The sequence below is a fragment of the Drosophila ficusphila genome, unplaced genomic scaffold, assembly GCF_018152265.1.
Source record: "Drosophila ficusphila isolate 14025-0441.05 unplaced genomic scaffold, ASM1815226v1 contig_414, whole genome shotgun sequence".
Taxonomy (NCBI): Eukaryota; Metazoa; Arthropoda; class Insecta; order Diptera; family Drosophilidae; genus Drosophila; species Drosophila ficusphila.
The window spans coordinates 17,582,480-17,602,528 of NW_025064328.1; the positions used below are offsets into that span (position 1 = coordinate 17,582,480).

Sequence of the window (20,049 nt, forward strand, 5' to 3'; positions counted from 1 at the left end):
AAGTAAGCTGCTCTGCGTAAGTATCCGGCCAAGATTATGGCTTATAAATACATAAATGCGAGTATATACACCCCCATATTATATATAGCAATATCAATATCTATAAAGCCATCGATAGTTACTTTTCAACTTTCAATGACATGTGAAAACAGCGAAATTGTTTTTGAAAAGGCAAAGCGAAGCTCTCAGCCAGCGGAACATTAAATGCCTTTAAGTGCCAATTAATGTTTGACTTACACGGGTGGTGGCGATGGTTGGCTGACCGAAACATGAGCACACCATTTGCCACTCCCCGACTGGCTGCCCGCATCCTTGTTGTACTCTCCTTTTCGTCCTTTTCCTGGGTAATGTCCCAGCTGCCGGACTTATGACAAAAGTGTGTGCTGCTATATAGTACATCGCCTGCGGCTCTCAACTCGTATTGTTAGCACATACTTATCGTAACTTTGGCAGCGCACAGCGAGACTTTTAAACATCAATTATATTTACGTATCGGAGCGTATTAATGCCGACCTCCATCCTATGAATACTCTTATATAGTCGTCTATGGAATATATATCCCGCCTGCTCTTGGTTTTGGGGAACCAAGGAACCAGGGGCTGCATGGCCTCACCTGATAAGCCAACTCATCACTACTGGCCAGCTTCATTTATGACTGCTGGAACTAATTAAACAAAGCCGCCTCAGTCAGTCCTTTCACGAGCGGATTTTCCTCCTTTCGGGCGCCCAATTTGCTTACACTTGTTTCGCCCTGAGCTCCTCAGCTCGGTTTCAGTTGCACCGACATCGCCCGTAATTAAAAAGGAGTCGAGCTGGAAGAACAAACTCTTGATTAAGTGGGTGCAAAGTGTCAACAAATTATTCATTTACTCTGTAGTTGCTGCACCCGAAAAAAATATAAAAAAGAAGCAAGAAACGCAACAAAAAAATCATCACCAAGTCGCAACAAAAAGTGCGAAAGATAACAGTGCAAGGAGGAAGGATTGGTTGGATGGGTGTGTGTGGGTTGTGGAAAAAAGTGGGCGAGTCTGGGGACAAGCTGAATGCTGAATGTTGAATGGAGTTTTAATTAACAAAACCCCCGTGACGAAGCCCCAGACAAAGCTTTAAACTTAATCCCCTTTACTGTCTGTGCTGTGATTTCAATTTGCCATTAAAAAATGCACACACAAATGGCGAATGTCGAATCCTCATGGCTTTTATGCGGCTATAACGTGTCCCGCCCTCTAAAAAACTTGAGTGGAATTCCTTCTATGGGGCAATCAAAGGGGACAACTATCGACACGGGCAAATATTTTAAGAAACGATCAGAAATCCACCCTTGACATGCCTCTCCCCATATATAGCATACGCATTTTTCAAAACCCCAGCCCGCATCCGGAATCCCAACCAAACAAAATCAAAGTTCCTTTCTTTCCTCTTTTCCATACTTTGTTTACTTTTGCAATATTTTCTCTTCACTTTTTTTTTTTTTTGCCCCCACTCGCTGTTTTTGTTGTTTGGGGCGCTGTTGTTGTTGGGGGCAGCAATTTTTGTTTGCATAAATAAATTTGGAATGAAATCATGTGTCACATTAGCAGCGGAATCTATGCGCTGCTGTTTCTATTGGGTTTTTCCAATATTTTCCCCATCCCATCCCCATATATTGTAGCATATAGCACATTTGATTAGCATGAGTGTGGTGCCTATTTCGGTGGGTGGTGGCCAGTGGCTAATGTCGTGTCCAGTGGGTAAATTTGATTACAAATCAAATATAGAAATGCGCAAAATGCATTTCCCGTGTTATTTGCCCGCACAGCGGCTGTTATTTCATTTTTTCCAGCAGCTGCTGGATGCCAGGACAACGCTTAATTAAGTTCAGCAAATGATTTTTCAATTAACACTGCCGGCGAGGCAAAAGAAATGAAAGCGGAATGAAAATATTTATATTTACACAACAGGGACACTGGCAAGAATAAGGCGGTTGCCTGCGTCCTCTCCACTTGCACTCCACTCCTTCTGTAGGGAGGAGGCACCCCGAGGGCGGGGGGCGTGGCAGGATGGGCGGAGGGTGGAGGGGGATCGGAACGGAGCGGAAACGGATGCGTCGCTGTCAATGTTGGCACAAATTGTTTGTCACGCAGTGCAAATACTTCGTGCTGTTGCTCTGGTATGCGGTATTATGCGCGATTTATTTCTCTGTCTGTGTGGCAGGACGAAAACAACAGCAGCAGCAGCAGCAACAGGACGAACAGCAAGAGCAACAGCAACACCACGAGCAACAGCAACACAACAAGGAGCAACACGAAGACAGCAGCAACATCTGAGAACCAATGCCCCGCAGCAATTCCAGCACACAGCGAATTTGATATTTGTTGATTTTTCCGTTTTCCTACGCATTTGAACTCCACCCCGCATCCCCCATCCCCGCCCCTGGAAAATTTCGCAACACAATTAAAGGGAGAAAAATGTGTAACATTAAACTTAAATGGTGAATAATGTTATAAGCTTCTAGCGAAATCTGTCAGCTTATTAACTCAACTTTACCTGGCTGCTAACGAAAAAAAAAAAGGAGAACGAAAACCTTTCCGCGCGGAACTTTTAATGCATTTTTATGAAGTTTTAGTACCGTGCTGCATGGACGGGACTTAATTTTATTTACATTTTGCATTTTGCGCTCTAAAGTTGCCAAAGTAGTTGATTGGCTTTGCCTGCCACCAAATTGCAAAATAAATGCCGAGACGACAGGGGGCAGGGGTGTTCGAGGTGGCAAGAACGATTGCGAAACAAGCTAATTTCATTGAAAGTGATGCTCGTTTGTGGCCTAGTGGGTGGTCCATTGTGCCCCCTCTTCTGCTGCAGTTGCAACAAAGGCAAAAAACAAACACCCAAACACCCAACAAGCCAGCCATCCAACTATCCAACCATCCAACCATCGAACCAACCAGCCAACAAACCAGCCAACCAGCGATGACGGCAAGTTTGTGTAATGTAATTAATTAATTACGGTGAAACAACGTAGTTACATGTACAGTTATGGAAGGATGGCAGGATGGAAAGTGGTGGGACATCGGCAACATCCTTGCCGCCACAGGACAGCGATATTCCTTCGGTTTTATTAGCCTGCGGAGGGGAGAACCCTTTCACCTCCTCTCTCCATTTGTTGCGTCCCCCGTTGAAAACATTCCACCACGCATAGTTTCGTGTTTGCCCGGTAACTTAATTACAAATTATAGTGCAATTAATTCTGCGGCTTGGCATTATTAGGCGCATCGGGTGCGTAACACAAAACCTGGAAGACACCTTCGGTAAGTAGATGAAAATTAAATGGATTCCGCCGCAAAGTGACCGGATCCGATTACCGCCAGTGAGAGTGCCAGGATCTCGGTTATCCCGGCTATTCGCAGCGAGGATTACAGTGGCAGAAGCTATCTCCAATGGCCACGTGTATGCTCGTAGCTATAGCCTGATATCCAATGTTATTGCTTGAGAATACACGTAGTTCAGCGAGATTTGTTCAGCAATCAAGCGCGACACTACTGACAATAAAAACGGTGTTAACTGGTTCAACTAAAGGTAATCCCAAACAGCTGGGTAAAAATGTTACAATTTTCCCACAACTCCTTTTCTTTTACTAACTTCCCATTTAATAACTTTGCTGAAAACTAAGCTTTGATTTTTATTTTATTTAACTTCAGTTTCGAAAATATATCTGTCTTCCTAAAAAGAAGATAAATAAAACTTAATGTTTGTACATACCAAAAAATCTTTATTAAATGACTACAAATTGGTTAATCAAACATTAAACTATTTATAAAAATTCCATTTAAAATAATATAGAATGCAATGAATTTACACGCCTTTAAATCCTGTTTACATGTTGAAAAGCGATTGGTACTTAAGTTTCTCAAGCCTTTTTTCCTTGCGTACGTGAGCCAATTGCTGCAAGGTCAATTGATTTCCCATAGAGTGAATTGAAAGGTATTCAGAGAATTCGCAAAATACATTCCATCCATGTTGATTTCACTGCCATGCAAAATTATTTTCTCCATTAGCAATTTCCCGCGAGTAAAATAGCTGCTGAAAACTACAAAGGAGAATCTTAGCACAGGTATAATAATTTTTCTTTGAACTGTCAGTTGTAGTTATGAAGGTTTTAATTAAAATTTCGAAGGCCTTTTACAATAAAGAGCTTCTGTGGCAAATCAGTTAGTGTATGGTTAGTTTAGACCGGAGTCCTTATTTGGCCAAAGGCTCGAGGATGTGTTTGCCGAGAAAGTATAAATAACCAATTAAAATGTTGTGCTTGTAATCACAGCTGGAAAGTAGGCAACACTTTGTTTGACTTCTGATTAACAGCATCCTCGGGGTTTTCTCGAAAGGATACAGGGGGATGGGGTTGGGAAAGATACAGCCGCGGGGGTTGCTCTCATTTTCCCAACTGGGAATGGGAATGGGATTTGACAAGCCTTTTAAAACACACCCACACGCGGAGGAGCTTCTTATGTGTGTGTATGATTTGCATTAATGAGATGCAAATGATTTGTTTATTTTTTGTCTTTTTTTTCTTGCTGTCAGTTGCCAGCTTTCTTATGAAGGAGGCCCTTTATTGAAAAGTTCTCGACTGCTCCGGCTTCTGGCGGATGAAATGAGCAAATAATAAGAAAATATTGATAAAGATGTTAATCAAAGGAAGCGCACGTTGCTCATATAGGCAGTCTCTTACTGGCGACATAATAAATATGTATGTTTTCCCCCGGCCATCGGCATCCCCTGATGGAATCCCCCCTCCTCCTCCTCCGGGTGTTCCCATTATCCGTATCCTTGAATGGAATGCTCTGGCTGTCACGGCTGTCTGGCCCGGAATACCTCCACTCCGTCATCGTCGCCGCGATGTCCTCGACTCTCCTGTCCTCCGTCCTCTGGCTTCTGTCTTCCGTCTTCTACCTTCAGTCTCCTGTCTCAAGTCGCTCAAGTCGGGCACATACTCGTACGACAAAACACGACCCGCTGTTTATTATTGTAAGATACTTGGCTTGCTCACATCAGCGAACTGGAAGAAATGCGCCGTGACAGCACAAGTTGCCACGAGGAGTAGCAGGAGCAGCGGCAACATCGACAGCAGCAACATCAGCAGGAGCAACTTCAGCAGGAGCAACATCACCAGGAGCAGAAACAGCAGGAGCAGGAGCAGGAGGCGATTTGCATTGTTTTATTTACATATTTTTTGCGACAAACTTTCGGCGGTGCGGAAAGTGAAATACCAACGCTCATCAATGTTGATGGCACCGGACCGCTTGGCGGTAAATCGGGTATAGATTTTCGATCCTGGATTAAGCATCTTACTTTAAATCAATTTAGTAGAGCTTTAAGGTATTCGGCATTTAACAAGCTGAAAGATAGTTTAGCAACCATTCTTTAAGTCTTTAAAAATTATAGAAACAAAAGTCAGAAATAAATTAAATATTAATTATAAAATTTAATAAATTCACTGAAAAGTACCTAATGGTAATTTAATTCAGTGGTAATTGTTAAGCTAATGATTCAAATGAATTCAGCACTGCCTGGAACGCATTGAAATCCATATCCGTGAAATATCTGTCATATGGACCACCCCGAATTGGTTTTGCTCAGTTGGTTTAAAAAGCAAAAATATGCAAATCAAGCCTCAACTTTTAACGGAGCATAATTTGTTTGTGTTCCGTCAAATTAGATTGCCAACGAAGGCTATTAACATTTATGTAAATTACACAACCATTTTCGGATTCATTAGAGCCAGAACAACGTCCAGATGGAGTTGTTCACCCGCCACAATAACAAGTTGCACTCGATTTGTGTCGTATATATTTATACACATTTAGAAATAACATTTTAGCAATAGCAAATAGTCATAGCTACTAGTATTAGTTTAGTGTGTAAAGTTAAGAGTTATAAACCGTACTCGAACCTCGACTGCGACCTCCTTGCTTATTGATTAGTCCTAGAAACACACTCACTCGAATCAGATCTCGAATCGGATCAGAGTTACAATCAAATACCGTGTAAAAAGTGGGAGTACACTTAACAGAAAGCGAAAACAACGAAATACAAATTACAAAAAGAACATTCACAGATATTGTATCGACTCAATAGGCGGTCAATAGTGATTATTGCCAACTTTGTCAAACGCTCAACGCTGTTTATTCATGAATATACACAGTGTGTTCAGTGCGATGCCTTCATGGATCTTTAAATGATGTTGCGACAAACCAAATATGTATATATTATAGAATTGACAATGCTATGGTGTTCCATAAAGTTAAACAGTTCGGGGCAAACAGCAGAAGCAGAAGCAGCAGCGGTATTAGCTTGGTTGTCGGCCGGAAGGGCTTTCGGCTGTTTGTCCGTCCGGTTTGACAGACGACCGGTAAGGGGAAGGAAAAGGGGGAAGGGGAGGGGGAGGGGGAGGGGTTGGGTAGGTGGTGGTTCTACAGGGAGCCGGGTTAAAGGCAGCTCGAAAGTTAATTAAAAATGTTCAACGCATTTTTCTCAATAACCGGGCAAACAAAGATGGGCAAAAAGAGTTGAGTTTAAAAAGCGACTAGCTTGTGGTGTTTGGATTGTAGGTGTGTGTATAGTATGTATGTGTGTGTTGGTTTATTTTCCGTACATGTGTTGCGGCTTCTCACGTATTTGGCTAATTAAAAAGGCGTGCAACTTTATTAATATATATATGTATGTTTATCCTGACATTTTCCCCTGCAGGTGCAAGCAGGTCAACTACGCGATTTCGTTTCCTCTCCTCGTTTTTTTTTTTTTCAGTCGGAGCTCAAACACGTTCTCACACACGCGGCTCCCCCGCCCGGGATAACCATCTATGGCATCCATCCCATTCATCCGTCCGCACATCCATCCAAGCATCCTTCCTCCCCTTCCCTTCCACAGTCACACGCACACACACACACACTCGAATCGAAGCGGGGGCGTCGTGAGTCCTCGTGGTTGATCTCCGGACATAAGTACACCAGACAAATTATCTAAAATTTACTAGCTCTCTTTATGTATAACATCTTGTTATGTGGGTAGCTTTTTTTCGGGATTCAGTTTGGGTTTGGGTTTCGGTTCTGGATGGGTTGGGTTGGCTTTCGAAGGCTAGCCACTAATGCCCTGCTTATTCTGCTGATGGTTCTACTGCTGCTTCTACTGCTGTTGCTGCTGCTGCTGTTGTCACTTGGTTTGATGTATGTTGTGAAGTTTTCATTAGCTGCTGCTCCTGTGCCTTGTGGTTTGTGCCGGCATTGAGTTGGCAATTTGCTGTTGACGTTGGGCTGTCGCCTTCTATAAAATCAACTGTTTGCCTGTCATCCATCATTGGCCTGGCTGTTGCCCCTCCTGCTGCTGCTCCTCCTCCTCCTGTTGCTCCTACCTCTGTTGCTCCCGGCTCACAGGATTGTTTTGACGTGGCAGCTACTGATGTTGCTGCTGTCGCGGGCTCGTCCGGCTTGTTTTTCTGCCTCTCTTGCTGCTGCTGCTGGTCATTCATAATGCTGTGAGCTTGTAGTGGGCATCTTTGCTTTTCACCTGATGCCTCTGCTGCTGCTGTTGCTGCTGATGCTCCTACTCCTGCTGCCACTGCTGCGTATGCCCCCTCCGCTTTTAGCAGCTCTGGCAAATTATTTTCTAATTGCCTCGCCTTTGGCTGGCTCTGATGGACATGGACGTGGGTGCGGATCAGGGTTTCCAGCGGCCGTTGAGTGCCCTCTGAAGCGGGCGTTGCAGCAACAGTAGTTCCATCCAACGTATTTATAATATCCGCCGCAACGGAATTTAGATTTTCCAGCGTCTTGGACACGCCCTCCTCCTTCGTCTCCTCCTCCTCCATCTCCTCCTGCTTTCCGTCGAGTTGCTTTTCCTGTCCCGGTCGCTGGATCTCCAACTCCTGAACGGACTTTCCTTGAGCTGCTTCCGCTCCCGTTGCTGCTGCATCATTTATGCCCGATGTTGTCGGCTGTTTGCGTCCCTGATTTGTTTCGACATCTGAAATATGCAGGGAATTCGAGGGCAGAGTGAAAATAAAACAGGAAATGACAAGCGAAACATTTACAGTGAATATTTTCCTGCGAATTGAGAAATAATTTCATGCATATTACGATTATTGTATACAGACAGATGGACTGGCAGACAGACAGACCGACAGACGTTAAGAAGAGCTTTGGTTCGCCTGGCTATTGAATGTTCTCCGAAATTGAAGGCTCCTTGGATGCCTTTATCCCCTCCTCCATCCGCAGCCAATCCTCCACTGCTCTCGTTGGCATTTATTGCCACTGAATCTGTTATTTGCTTATTTGTATTGCTTGTTTGGTTGCTACCGACTCACATACACGCGCTCCGCAGGCGAAAGGGATTTCCCGTTTGTCGAGTGGAATTCAAATTTGAATTTATCTTCCAAACGATTTCACACACAGCCAAAAAGGACTTCGTGGCAACGAAAGCTGCCCCGCCAGCGGGAAAAAAACCAGAGAGCTATCCAAACTAGTCGAACTTCAGATATGCTGAAGTGGTCATAAACGAAAATGGGACTTAAACCACTCAATTTTGATATTCTTGATCTTATCTTACACTCTTGTAACTACAAATTTAGCAAATCATACCCAAATACTATAGTGATAAAGTACTTAAATAGGTTTGCTTTTAATCTTTACCACAAACCAAAATATATTATAAGCTACATAACATTTATAAGTTTTTTTAATTAGAAAGGTTTACTTGTACTGCCTGCCGCAAAAAGAATATTAAAAGCTTAACCCACCAATTTATATAAAAATGATTTTATATTTTTTTTTACCAGAACGGACAGAAAGAGTTTCCTGTTAACCAAAAAAAGTGCTCTGTGAGCCATCCTTTGATGGAAGATTTACGCCCATTGAAAGAGTATGCAAATGGTTGCCGCAAAAGTTAAGAGTTTAAGCCCCCAATGTGAAAGGCAATGAAGTGTGCCGGCCCCACTCAATTAAGGCGAGGGAATGTCGCCGGAGCTTACCTGCTGCATGGGTTGTTGCTCCTGTTGCTTCTGTTGCTGTTGTTGTGGCTGATGTTGCTGCTGTTGCTGCTACTGTTGCTGCGGCTGCCGTAGCTGCAACATCGCCGCTGGTGGTGGGTTGATCTGCTGCTGGCGCTGCTGCTGCCGTCGCATCTCCCCGCTGGACAGCTCCGGCCGCGGCCATGGCTGCTGCCACCTGGTTGCGCAACCCGGGAATGTCGGCCACGTTGATGCGCTGCAGACGCACCTGCATGAGGCGTGCGTTGTTGCCGTGTCCCAGGATGACGCGTCTCACCGTGGCGAACTGCTCGCGGCCCTGCAGCCACTGGCCCACCACGGGCAGTCTTCGCAGGTTGGCCAAGGCCACGCCCACTGCTGCACTGGCTCCGGCTGCTGCTCGCTGTTGCTCCTCTTGCTGCTGTTGCTGTTGCTGCTGCTGCTGTTGTCCTTGGCGCTGTGCTGCAAGTTGGCCGAAGAGGCGGGTGACTATGAGACGGGCACGTTGCATGGACGCCTGCTGGCCAACGGGAGCTCCTCCCCCAGCAGCTCCTGGTTCCCCACCAGCGGCAGCAGCTCCTACTCCCCCACCACCTCCTGCTCCTCCTGCTGCTGCTGCTGCAACTCCTGCTCCTGCTGCTGCCGCCGCTCCTCCTTGGTTGCGTGTGATGATGAAGACCTGGTGCTGGGCCATGATGGCTGGCAGCTCGTAACGATGAAAGAAGAACACCATCGAGTGCTGCAAAGTACACAGAGCGAGAGTGAATGAGAGCCAGACAGATATACGAGTAGGCGAGGATGCGAGGAGCAGATTGGTTATGCCACGGTCGCCGGTCACGTGAGCCGGGTTCTGGCCTGCACGTGAGCCTCTGCCCGGCTGGAAACAATGCCACAATGCCATGCCACACGGCACCGGAGAATCGAGCACGGAGAACGGAGAACGGAGAATGGAGAATGGCAATTTGTCATGCACTTGACAGGCGTAAACATGGCCGGAGTTCGTTTCCATCATTGTCGCAGCGGCGTTGCATAACGCATTCATTATTCGCCATGGTTACGCCATGTGGCTACGTGCCATCCCAGATCCCACCGTCCACCATCCTCCGTCCTCCGTCCACCAGCTAGTTGAATTCACTAGCCAGTAGCCACTACCCACCTGGGTGAACAAATAGGAGGAGAGCAGCGCCAGCGTTCTGTATTGTCCACTGAAGCGGTAGTGATACGCATAGAACGCAAAATGGTACAGGTAGAAGAATCTGCAAGCAAATAAGAGAAGAGGTTAGCGCCGGGCCCAAACAATTGCCACTCAACGGGAAGCCAAAGTCCTTTCATGGCCGATTGTTGGTTGTGTTGGTTGTGGGACGTGGGATTCGTTTTACCAAAACCATACGGGGTTTTAAAGCCCCTCAAATGGTAACCATTTTGACCAAAGCACAGCTTTTAAATGGTTTCTCAATTTTAAAATCATTTTAAAGACTTTAAATAACATTTCTAAAGATTCAAACTAATTATAGAATTAATTATTTATGTAAGAAGTTATGTATGTGATTCCAACGACAAATGTTTTCGTGGGGTTGATTTGTACATTAGAGTCCTTTATTTTCATTTCACCTCAATCTAAGTGATACATTTACCCCATGAAAGTGTCGAGCACTTAAGGAAATAGAGAGCCAATCTGGAAAACCATAAAAGCACAACTAACATAATGGGAATTGCTGGGCATTCAGCTCCCCGTCGTTTTAAAGCTGCCAAAATTCGTGTCTGAGGAATCGAGAACCCTCATCAAATATCGCCGATCGACGGGGCTGATGGGTTGGTTTTTACTTATATTTTTGGGGGGATGGGGAGAGCATGATTACCATTCAATAAAATTGTATTTAGCTGACAGAAATAAAAAGCGTAAACATATTGGTTTCTGTTTTTCTATTTTTCCGCCACCTTCTTGAGTTCCCACTTTGTTTTTTTCGGCGCTTTTTCTGTTCTGTTTTTTTTTCGGTTTTCGGTTTTTGGGTGGGCTGAGCATAAGCTGCGGAGAAATGGGTCAGACGTGTTCTGGGTGGAGGAATGGCCCTGGGAGCACGGGCCATGACATAAGAGTAACAAGTAACAGTAGCCGAGGCGGACAAATATCAAAACTGCCAGGACAACAGCGGCGACGGAAACAACAATGGTTGCGGGGAGGAAGTGGAGGACAGGGAAGGAAAGGAAAGGGCAGGAAGGAAGGAAGGATGGCTGAAAAAACACTCAAGAGGATTTAATAATATAAATAATTGCTGGCGCTGTTAGCTGAATTGTTGCTGGCCAAAGACAACAACAATAAAGAAGCACAATGGATGGCCATAACAACAACAACAACAACTCCAATAGTAGCAAATAGGACAACAAACAGGGGCAACAATAATGACAACGAAGGCGACTCATTGATAAGCAATGGACAAGGAGACAAGCGGACAAACAGCTTGACAACCGGACAGAGGACTGAAGACAGAAGACCTTTGGCGTGGTGGCCAGCGGAATTCAACTTTAATTTATTTTTACAGCCATCGGGAAAAAGGGGGTTCGGGTTTGGTTAGCGGAATGGGTTTTGGGGCCTGGCTATGATTGAGTTATGTTATTGAATTTAATTCGAGCTGATTGTGTGCACACACAAAAACACACACACACTCGGGCCAACCCAGAAGTATCGACCATCCACATCCTCGTCCTCATCCACATGCACATCCACAACCACATCAACATCAACAGCGACAAATGAAGACACACGACTCTTATTTAGCAAGCATTTCCAGGGCATTGCGCAAGCAGAGGGGCATTGAGCATTATGGACACATCCCCGCCAAACGCTTGCCAGCAATTTCCTCAATTTCCCATACCCTTTCCCATCGCACACACATACACACTTACACACATAGAGGAGCCGAATCCTCGAAAGGAAGTGCGGACTGCAGACACGTAGACAACACTTATCGCCCGTTCGTTTCCGTTTCATTCGCTTTCCTAATGTAGCGTAGCGTTGACAAGCAGCAACGCCTTGTCCCCGCTTCCGTTTCACTCCCGCTCCATTCCCATTCCCGTTCCCCATCCCCATCCCCTCCCTCCCCTTTCCCTCCCCCTTTCCTTGGCTTTCACCCTTTTACCCCATTCAGGACGCAGCTCCTTCCTTCCCGCATCTTACTTGCATTGCACAGTGACCTCAGCGAACCCAATTTGGTAACGCTTTCAGATGCAATACCTTAACTCAAAATAAGTAATATTATTTTTTATGATGAATGCTGAATATAAGTGAATTTCTTATTTTCTTCTTACATAACTATTTTAATTTGCGTTTCATCTGGCTTCTTCTTAATAATTATATAATTATGCTTCATACTTTTTCAAGAAAGTTTTTTCCTGCTCTATGTGTTAATTCAAAGAAGTTTCTTTATCATGCATCCTATTGCTTTTGTTCCTTTTATAAATTGTTATAGAAGTAATTTACTTTACATTGTTTTAAGAAATCTTTACCAACTCTTTCGCAACAATGACTCAATCTGCTTTGAGCCACCAGCGACCAGTGTGCAATGTGGCAGGACGGATGTGCGCCATTCAAATGCTGTTGGCTTTCATATCCTTCGAACCGAGAGCGGAAGTGGGCGGGGAAGGATGGCAAATAGGACAACTGTTGCATGTGTCGGGTATCCAGTTTGAGTGCGAGTATGAGTATGAGTACGAGGCACGAGTGTGAGTGTGAGTGCGGGTCGAAGGAGGGGCGTGGTTAAGTAAGCACCTCCGCTCAACCTGGTGGCAAGTGTGAAACGTGTCAGTTGTGCAGGTTCCTCCAGCAACGATGATCCGATCTGCGTCATAAGTGTTTATTTGTTGCAGGCAAACAGAGGAGGTGAAGAGCGGAAGGGGAATCGTAATAGTTAAAGTGCTCAATGAGCTTGTAAGCTCTTCAGCTGGTGTGGCTGCTTTTAATAGCATTTGCATCTATGGGATTGCACATCTTCGATCCGAGTGCTGATGGTTTAAGAACAGCAGTATATATTGTATTACATCCGGTGGAGGAGGCAGCCTTCAACCAGTTCGATTCAAAGGTGAATGCAGCTCGAAACTTAATTGAAATATCACAAAAACTGAAGTATTTGCCCTGCAAACAGCGCCTTTTCCCACACACGGCTGCTGTTCCTCTGTTAAATGCGTGAAAACGACCCATTTTCATGCATAAATTGGAACAGAGTTGTCGCAAATGCAAACAGTAGACAAAGGCACGTTGCGCATACGCCATGTTAACAAACAAAACAAGCTGAAACTGAAACAAACAGAGAACACAGTAACACACAAGCCAAAACACACACACACACACACACACACTGGGGCACACAACAATGAAGCGATTTTGCCTCGTTATGAACACTCATCAACTGCACCTTTGAACAACAGGCGGGCAGAACGAGTATACGCCCAGTTGGCCACCCCCAAATCAGCCGTACTCAGCCCTCCACTTCGCTCCTCGAGGCACTTCTGCTGGCTGAAGAGGGGTCGCCGCCCGCGCGTTTGGACAAAAGTTATGGCAGAAAAACAAACTTGACGCAATTATACTTTGCGTAACATGATCTCAATCAACACGAAAACAGCCAAAGGAGTGCAAAGCGAAAGGGAAATGCCTGCCTGCCCACCCGCCCTTTTCCCTTTTCCCTACACTCTTCTCCTCTTCTCCGCTTTTCCCGGGGACTTTTCACCATGGTTGCCAATGCCGTTGACGTTGAGGCTAACCCGCCGACACCGTGGCCACCTTTTGAGACCGAGCAGCGGCAACAATGGCAGTCGAATATATATGTTATGTGGCACCCTACACCCTCTAAATATATATATAACAGGAAAGGAATCTGGTTTCTGCCTGCCGAAGATTATACACCCTTGAACAATATCATTTAATCATTTATCAATGGTTGGTTTCGTACTTGCAAAGTCAACTGTCAAATATAGTTTACTGTATGACTATCTCTAAAATTATATACACTCTAAAAATCTAAGGATGTGTATTTTTTTATTATTATTTTCCCATTCTTTATATAATATCCATTTGAGAGATATCAATTCAATATCAACTTCTGACTGATGCTATAATACCCTCGGCAAGGGTGTGAATATATATATAGTTACCATGTTTGTTAGCGTAACAAGCGTGTAAACAAGAGTGGGCGAAAGCGGAGACGAAGGCGGCTACTTGAGGAGCGCTACTGTAACCGACCTGAAACCCCTTCTGCCCCATCCCCACCTTTTTGGCATTTGCTCTTTGAAGCCTTGGTCCTCCGCTCCGCGGCTCCTTAGTTCCTCAGTTCTCCAGTTCCTTGGCTGCTCAGCTCTTTAGCTTCCAGCTTGCCAGCTTCTCGGCGCGACAAACAATCTGCGCAAGACTTCGGCCTTATAAAGGTGCTTCGGAAGGGGGGAGGGGAAGGCGGGAGGAGTTGGGGGTCAGCAGGTGTTTCTTTTGGCTTTTCCTGTGCGTTTGCAGCTCATTTAATACGTGTCGTCTGCCCGTGCCTGGCAACCAGATTTAAGCACAAAAGCAGCATTACGCGCCGCCAGAAGCCACAGGGCAAAATAAGAAGCCGCTGACGGAGTGAAAGGGCTGAGAGTTTGGGGCTTATTATGCTCACCCCCACTTCGCTCCTTCACCTCAACTTTTAAATATATATATATATACGAACGATGCTATTTGGGGGTAGTCAGTAGGTTGGGTAAGTGGGCGTTCTCGTTAAACGGCGATTAAGAGGAGCTGCCGAGTTCGGCGCGCCTTTGATGACTTTAAAGTCCCTTAAAAGTCAATTAGAATGAATTGAAGGCAATTGACAGGAAGTTCAGAAGGTTAGTTGGATGGCTAAAAGCTGGCTTTGTTGCCCCGTTCGGTGGCTCGTTCATTCGCCGGCTTGTTTGTTGGCCACTTGACAGTTTTAAGCCTCCAACTGCCTGCCGGTCTGCAATTGCCATTTGCAATTCACGTTGATTGCAACTTTTAGCAAAGTTTAAGTACACAAATTAGTCTATGCAATGAAATTAATACCATTTGGCGAACTGCAGGGCCAGAGCGATGGGAAGGCAAATGATTGGGGAGCGAAGCTAAAAAAGGGAAAAGCGCCGCCAGCTTGTTTGTCTTGTATGCTAACTTCAATGCCAGCCGGCTTGGGCCGGGCTTTGACTCCCTCACTCCCTGACTGCCTAACTGCCAGCCTGCCTGCCTGCCTTCCGCAGACCAAGTTAACCGCAAAAACAGGCGAGCAAATACGGAAGCAGGAGCCAAAGGATCGGGCTGGCTGGCGGGCAGGAAGGAAGGAAATCAGGAAGGAAGCAGCAGGACAAGCAATCCCGGCCCTGTAACCCATAACCGCAGGACCAACAACAGAGACGCCGGCAAGAACACGAAAAAAGTTCTAAATTGTCATGGAAAAGTGTTGAATACCCTGCCATAAAAATACATATTGAATGGTATAACTTATTTTTGTTAAAACATTGAAGAAGATTTACCCAAATGAAGAATATTGTTTCTTTTTTAGAACAAAGTTCAACTCGTTCCCTATTTTTGTTTGTAAGTAAATTAAGATTTCCAAGAAATCTGAATAACTGCACTCCTAATTGAAACAAGTATTGTAATAAGTCATGGCAGTTAATAGCTTATCATCTCGTTCAAAATCATAGAACCCCCGGCTAGGGTATTTAAAATACTGCTCCGGAAACCCCTTTCACCGCTCGGGGCAGTCAATAACAGCAAAATTAAACCGTAGGAAAGCACACACGCTCCAGCTTCCCCCACACGGCCATCGACAGAGAAAAACACCCTGCAGACACACAAAACACTCACAAACATGCATTTATGGTTCCGGTGGAGTGTCCTGGCCATATGGCGAATGGGAGAGGATGTGCGAGGATGTCGAACGCTGAATTAATTTCACTTAAAGCAAGGACCCAGCAAGCAGCTGGCCCAAGATAAAAGCTGCTTTCCTTAGACTCGGACTTGGATCCATACCCATGCCCATGCCCAATCAGAGTCCTTTTTAGCTACCTGGGGCAGGCGGGCCACATCGGATATTGTTTGCCATTCAATTGCACAGAAAAGGATTCGCCCGGTACATTGCAATTGGATATTTTTTCATTCAAAAGTTTTGCAAAAAGTTTGACAATCTGGGCGAGCAAATGATGAGTTATGCGAAACTCCAAGGGGCAGCGCAGACACAAAAGATACACATTTCCTTTTGGCCAGGTGCACATCACAAGCTCACAGATTAGTAGTCTCTGGTCGCAGGGAAACTATCATTGGAATCTCGGCTGCCTTTCATCTTCACTGGCGAAACTCGAGAGCCCAAGATGCCTTATGCGTAGAGATGCCTCTCATAAATTTTTAATTTGTGGCCCAGTAGACTCGTGCACTGAACAAAAGCGGGCTGTCCTCCCGCCTAAATTGCTTCTGACGTCTGGACGTTTGCCAGCTGCCGTTTCCATAGGAATTTAGGCGAAGCTCTGGGCAAACAAGCCGGGCGCATTTAAAATCATTCGCGGCAATGAATCTTTAATGAATATAAATACGACAAGTGGCTCTCGAAAAGGCGAGACTCCCGCCTTCCATTCCTTTCTGCCGAACCGTTTTCGGGGGCACTGATAGCCTTTTAATTCGGCGCAAATTACGCAAAATCAACACCGCAAGGCGGCGAGCCCACTGATTGAGGATGGATGCATGCACATGAATTCATAATCAAGGCGAGTGGACTATGCCTCCCCCCCGCGACTAAAAAGGGAATTTTCGAGTGTCTTCTTGAATTATTGATGCTCCGTTCAGCGCATCGTGGAAATTGATGTCCGCGGAAAGTTGCCAAAAATAAAAAAAAATAAAAAGAAAAGGAAGAAAATAATTTCTTGCGGCGGCCGTTCTCAATTATGCAAAGTGCGCGTAATAAACCGCAAAGTAGCTGCTCCAGCTCCGTTCCTGGCGAGGATGGGGTTGCTCGCTCCTGACGTGCGTGGTCATTAATGTCGATCGAACCGGGAATCTAAGGCTCTAAGTTTCCACCGCTTCCACTTTCTTTTCACCCCTTCTTTTGTTATGGGGCCGCGGCAGCGAGTTTATTTAAATGTTTGCTAATGGTGCGGCTCAGTTGGTCGGCGGCTATATGGATGGCTGTATGGAGAAGCGGCGCTTGGGTTACGCTTGTTGACTTAAGTGATGAAATTCTCTGTTTGCCGGTGTCTGTGTGTGGTGTGTGTGTGTGGACGGGAGGATTGTTGGGTCGGGCGGATCGACAGAGGCCCGGCGAAGGGGTGGCCACTGGTCGATTTGTTCTGGCCTCGAGGGAGGCTTGCGCAAGCCAAGTTAATTTTCAAATAACAACCGGAACGCCAGCGGTTGGACTGGGAGACACGGGCGCAAAATACCCGGACGGAGGCGGACAGAGCGAAGGAAAATATGCGAACCGAACGAAATGAACTGTTAAGTGCTGATGACGGAGGTGGGAAATAGTGGGGGAATGCCCAAGATGTCGGGTGGAAGCTATTATCTATGGCCGGACAACGGCAACATAGATGCTGGAAAGGATTGCAGACTTAATGTAATTGAATTTGTCATTTGTTCGAGCCACGGACGATTGCCCAGCAAGAAAAAATAAACTTGTTCCGATTGAGGATACGGTTCGGGTTGGAAAGCAACGTTTGCCCCATCGCTACGCACCTGAGCCAATGGCGCTTGGTGATGCTCGTGTGACAGCAGATGGCGTCGTATTGATCCGCAATCCAGACAATCAGTATGATGTAGAAGGCCGTGGTGGTGTCATTAAAGAACTCCGACATGATGGCCTCCATTCCTGCAGAAAAGCAGATACAAGGGTTAATGGTCATGCAAATTAATCAGTTGCGAGCGTTCTTCCACACCTACGAGCGCCAAAATGACGGTGAGCAATGGAGCGATGGGAAACCGGGCGGATACATTATATTCCAGCATCTGCAGCAGGTCGACTGAAAGGGTGGAATAGTTTTTCAAATCTATCAAATGGTTTATATGTATCATCTACCAATAAAGACAAATATTTGATGATGCGAGTAGCGGAGCAGCATGGACACTGAAAAGGTCTGAAAGGTAAAACTGTTCGAGTGACTTTGCAATCGGAAGAAAACCAGTTGACTTACAAACAGCAGCATCACGCAGAACGCAGCTGGATAGCTGCTCCAGGCTGCCCACCACATGGACAGGAAGCGGTAGTGCTCGCCAGTTATCACATTGCGTAGATAGCCCTTGTTTTCCTCCTGCTCGGCTAAAGTTCTTACAGAGGCCATCAGTAAGTCATCATATCTATTAGAAAGAATAATCGTTTTTATAAAAATAACTATAACTTATAACAGGCAAAGCTTTCTTTTTACCCCAACAGTCGTTTGAGCAGGTATCGCGTTATGCTGTCCCCGAAACACTTATCCGTATCGGGATCTAGTTGTACTGTGAGCACGGGGATGTGCAAACGCTTTCGCGTAGCAGAAGACAAACGCAGGTGGCCATACTCCAGCGAATACTCCACTATGTACTGCTCCTCTACAATTAGAAATACCATTTGAAAGAATTCAGGTATCAGCATATTCATGATATCCCACCATCGTCTTCTTCGTTCTTGAGCTGTATAGCATTCGGATGGTCGTAGGTGTCTAGGATATTGATGGCATCGAAGTAGTAGTATAGTGATTCGTTACTATAAGCAAAAGTGGGTCTAACGGGCAGACCCAACTTGCCTAGAATGGATTCATAACGTTTAAGTCGATCGTGATTTTGTTGGGTTTGCGGACCAATGCTATAGTAACTGCAAAGGATATAGAAAGTTTGAGCTGTGATTTTTTTTATAAAAGGTTTATCTTACTAGGAATCCTTTAAGGAGCGCACTATTTGCTGATCCCGCTTGATGCCCTGCCAAATGGCTCGCTTCTCCGTCAAATGGGGAATAATCTCCACTCTGCAAGAGGAGATCTTAATAAACAATGATTAAAAGGAAATTCAAAGGGTAATGCGTGCCTGATGACTCCCTCGCGTGGCCAGTTTTGGACATCCTTTAGGCAGGTGCAGGGATTCTTGATAAAGGCGTTGTGCACATAGATGAGCGTAAAGAAAAACAACAGCGCCTTGGCCAGCAGCAGGAACTCGATGGTCAGCTGCACTTTTCTGAAAGTCGGGAAAGCATAATATATATATAGATAAGAGTGGAAAGATAAGCGTGCCAATGACTCTTACCGTGGCACCAACTCCGCATAGGCGGCCGCCGCCCGAAAGTAAATGGCATGGAACAGTCGATCCCGCATGTTAATCATATTGTTCTGAAATTAAGACGAAGATAACAGCGGTCTGTTGAATAGTAGTTTCCGTAGGTAAATACCTGGCCACCAGCTCCAAATGCTCCTGGTAGCACCCGATTGCGCCCGTTGCCGTTTCCATTCCCGTTGATGTTATTGATTGCGTTGGCCACCGCGATCTCGGCCGCATTTTCCGGCAGCACAGCGGCCATGGCTGGAATCGAAGGTTGTTACTTCCGCGTCTGACTGCCCGCTCTTCCGCAATCTTCGCTCCAATGCGAACCGATCTCAGTCTGCGTAGATATCTTAATCTCAATCTCAGAGAGTTGGCCAAATTTACTTAGCTGTGTTGTTGTTGTGGTCACAGCTTTTCTGCTAGCTTTTGTTGTTGTTGTGGTCCGCAGTAGTGGTGGTTTACGAGCGATAGCCACTATCGATAACTAAAAATAAATATTCATGAACTGGGAGGTGGAGCAGTCACGGTTTAGCTATGAGAACCAAACCATTCCATTAAAAACAAAGATCAGCTGTTTTGAAAATTACCTTTTTATTCTAAATGAAGATAACATAAACAAAATATCAAAATAATATGTTGCTTTAAGACTTACATGAACCTGTTCCAGTGGTACGCCGCCAAAGTTAACGTAACTCAAATTTGAACTAGTTCCTCTGATTGGCTCTAAGGTTGAACCAGTGTCAACGGTTAACCGCTTCAATGCGCCAAAATTTAAATATGGAAAAGCCAACTTGTTGTAACA

At 45.4% G+C, this 20,049-nt stretch overlaps 1 protein-coding gene and 1 long non-coding RNA gene across 2 annotated transcripts; both read right to left on the bottom strand.

Moving 5' to 3' along the window:
- Positions 1 to 2,950: 2,950 nt before the first annotated feature.
- On the bottom strand, positions 2,951 to 3,517 carry LOC108093681. Its single transcript, XR_001771514.1, has 2 exons — positions 3,342 to 3,517; positions 2,951 to 3,271 (listed from the first exon to the last, which is right to left on the bottom strand). It is a non-coding gene; the product is annotated as an uncharacterized LOC108093681 (long non-coding RNA).
- Positions 3,518 to 5,806: 2,289 nt separating this feature from the next.
- LOC108093995 lies at positions 5,807 to 19,704 on the bottom strand. Its single transcript, XM_017194416.2, has 13 exons — positions 19,375 to 19,704; positions 19,233 to 19,315; positions 19,017 to 19,163; positions 18,865 to 18,957; positions 18,605 to 18,807; positions 18,380 to 18,545; positions 18,149 to 18,311; positions 18,034 to 18,091; positions 17,894 to 17,977; positions 17,694 to 17,826; positions 10,152 to 10,251; positions 8,999 to 9,734; positions 5,807 to 7,995 (listed from the first exon to the last, which is right to left on the bottom strand). The coding sequence occupies exons 1-13, from the start codon at positions 19,501 to 19,503 to the stop codon at positions 7,130 to 7,132; spliced, it is 2,961 nt and encodes a 986-aa protein (XP_017049905.1). The 5' UTR covers positions 19,504 to 19,704; the 3' UTR covers positions 5,807 to 7,129.
- Positions 19,705 to 20,049: the final 345 nt, after the last annotated feature.

Bases quoted from the DNA above. Each gene is read 5' to 3' on its own strand.
- LOC108093995 (XM_017194416.2), bottom strand. From the start codon at position 19,503: ATGGCCGCTGTGCTGCCGGAAAATGCGGCCGAGATCGCGGTGGCCAAC. The intron at 18,312-18,379 runs GTAAAAAGAAAG...TCTTTCTAATAG, and splicing joins CTGCTCAAACGACTGTTGGG to ATATGATGACTTACTGATGG. The intron at 10,252-17,693 runs GTGCGTAGCGAT...ATTTGCTTGCAG, and splicing joins ACCAAGCGCCATTGGCTCAG to ATTCTTCTACCTGTACCATT.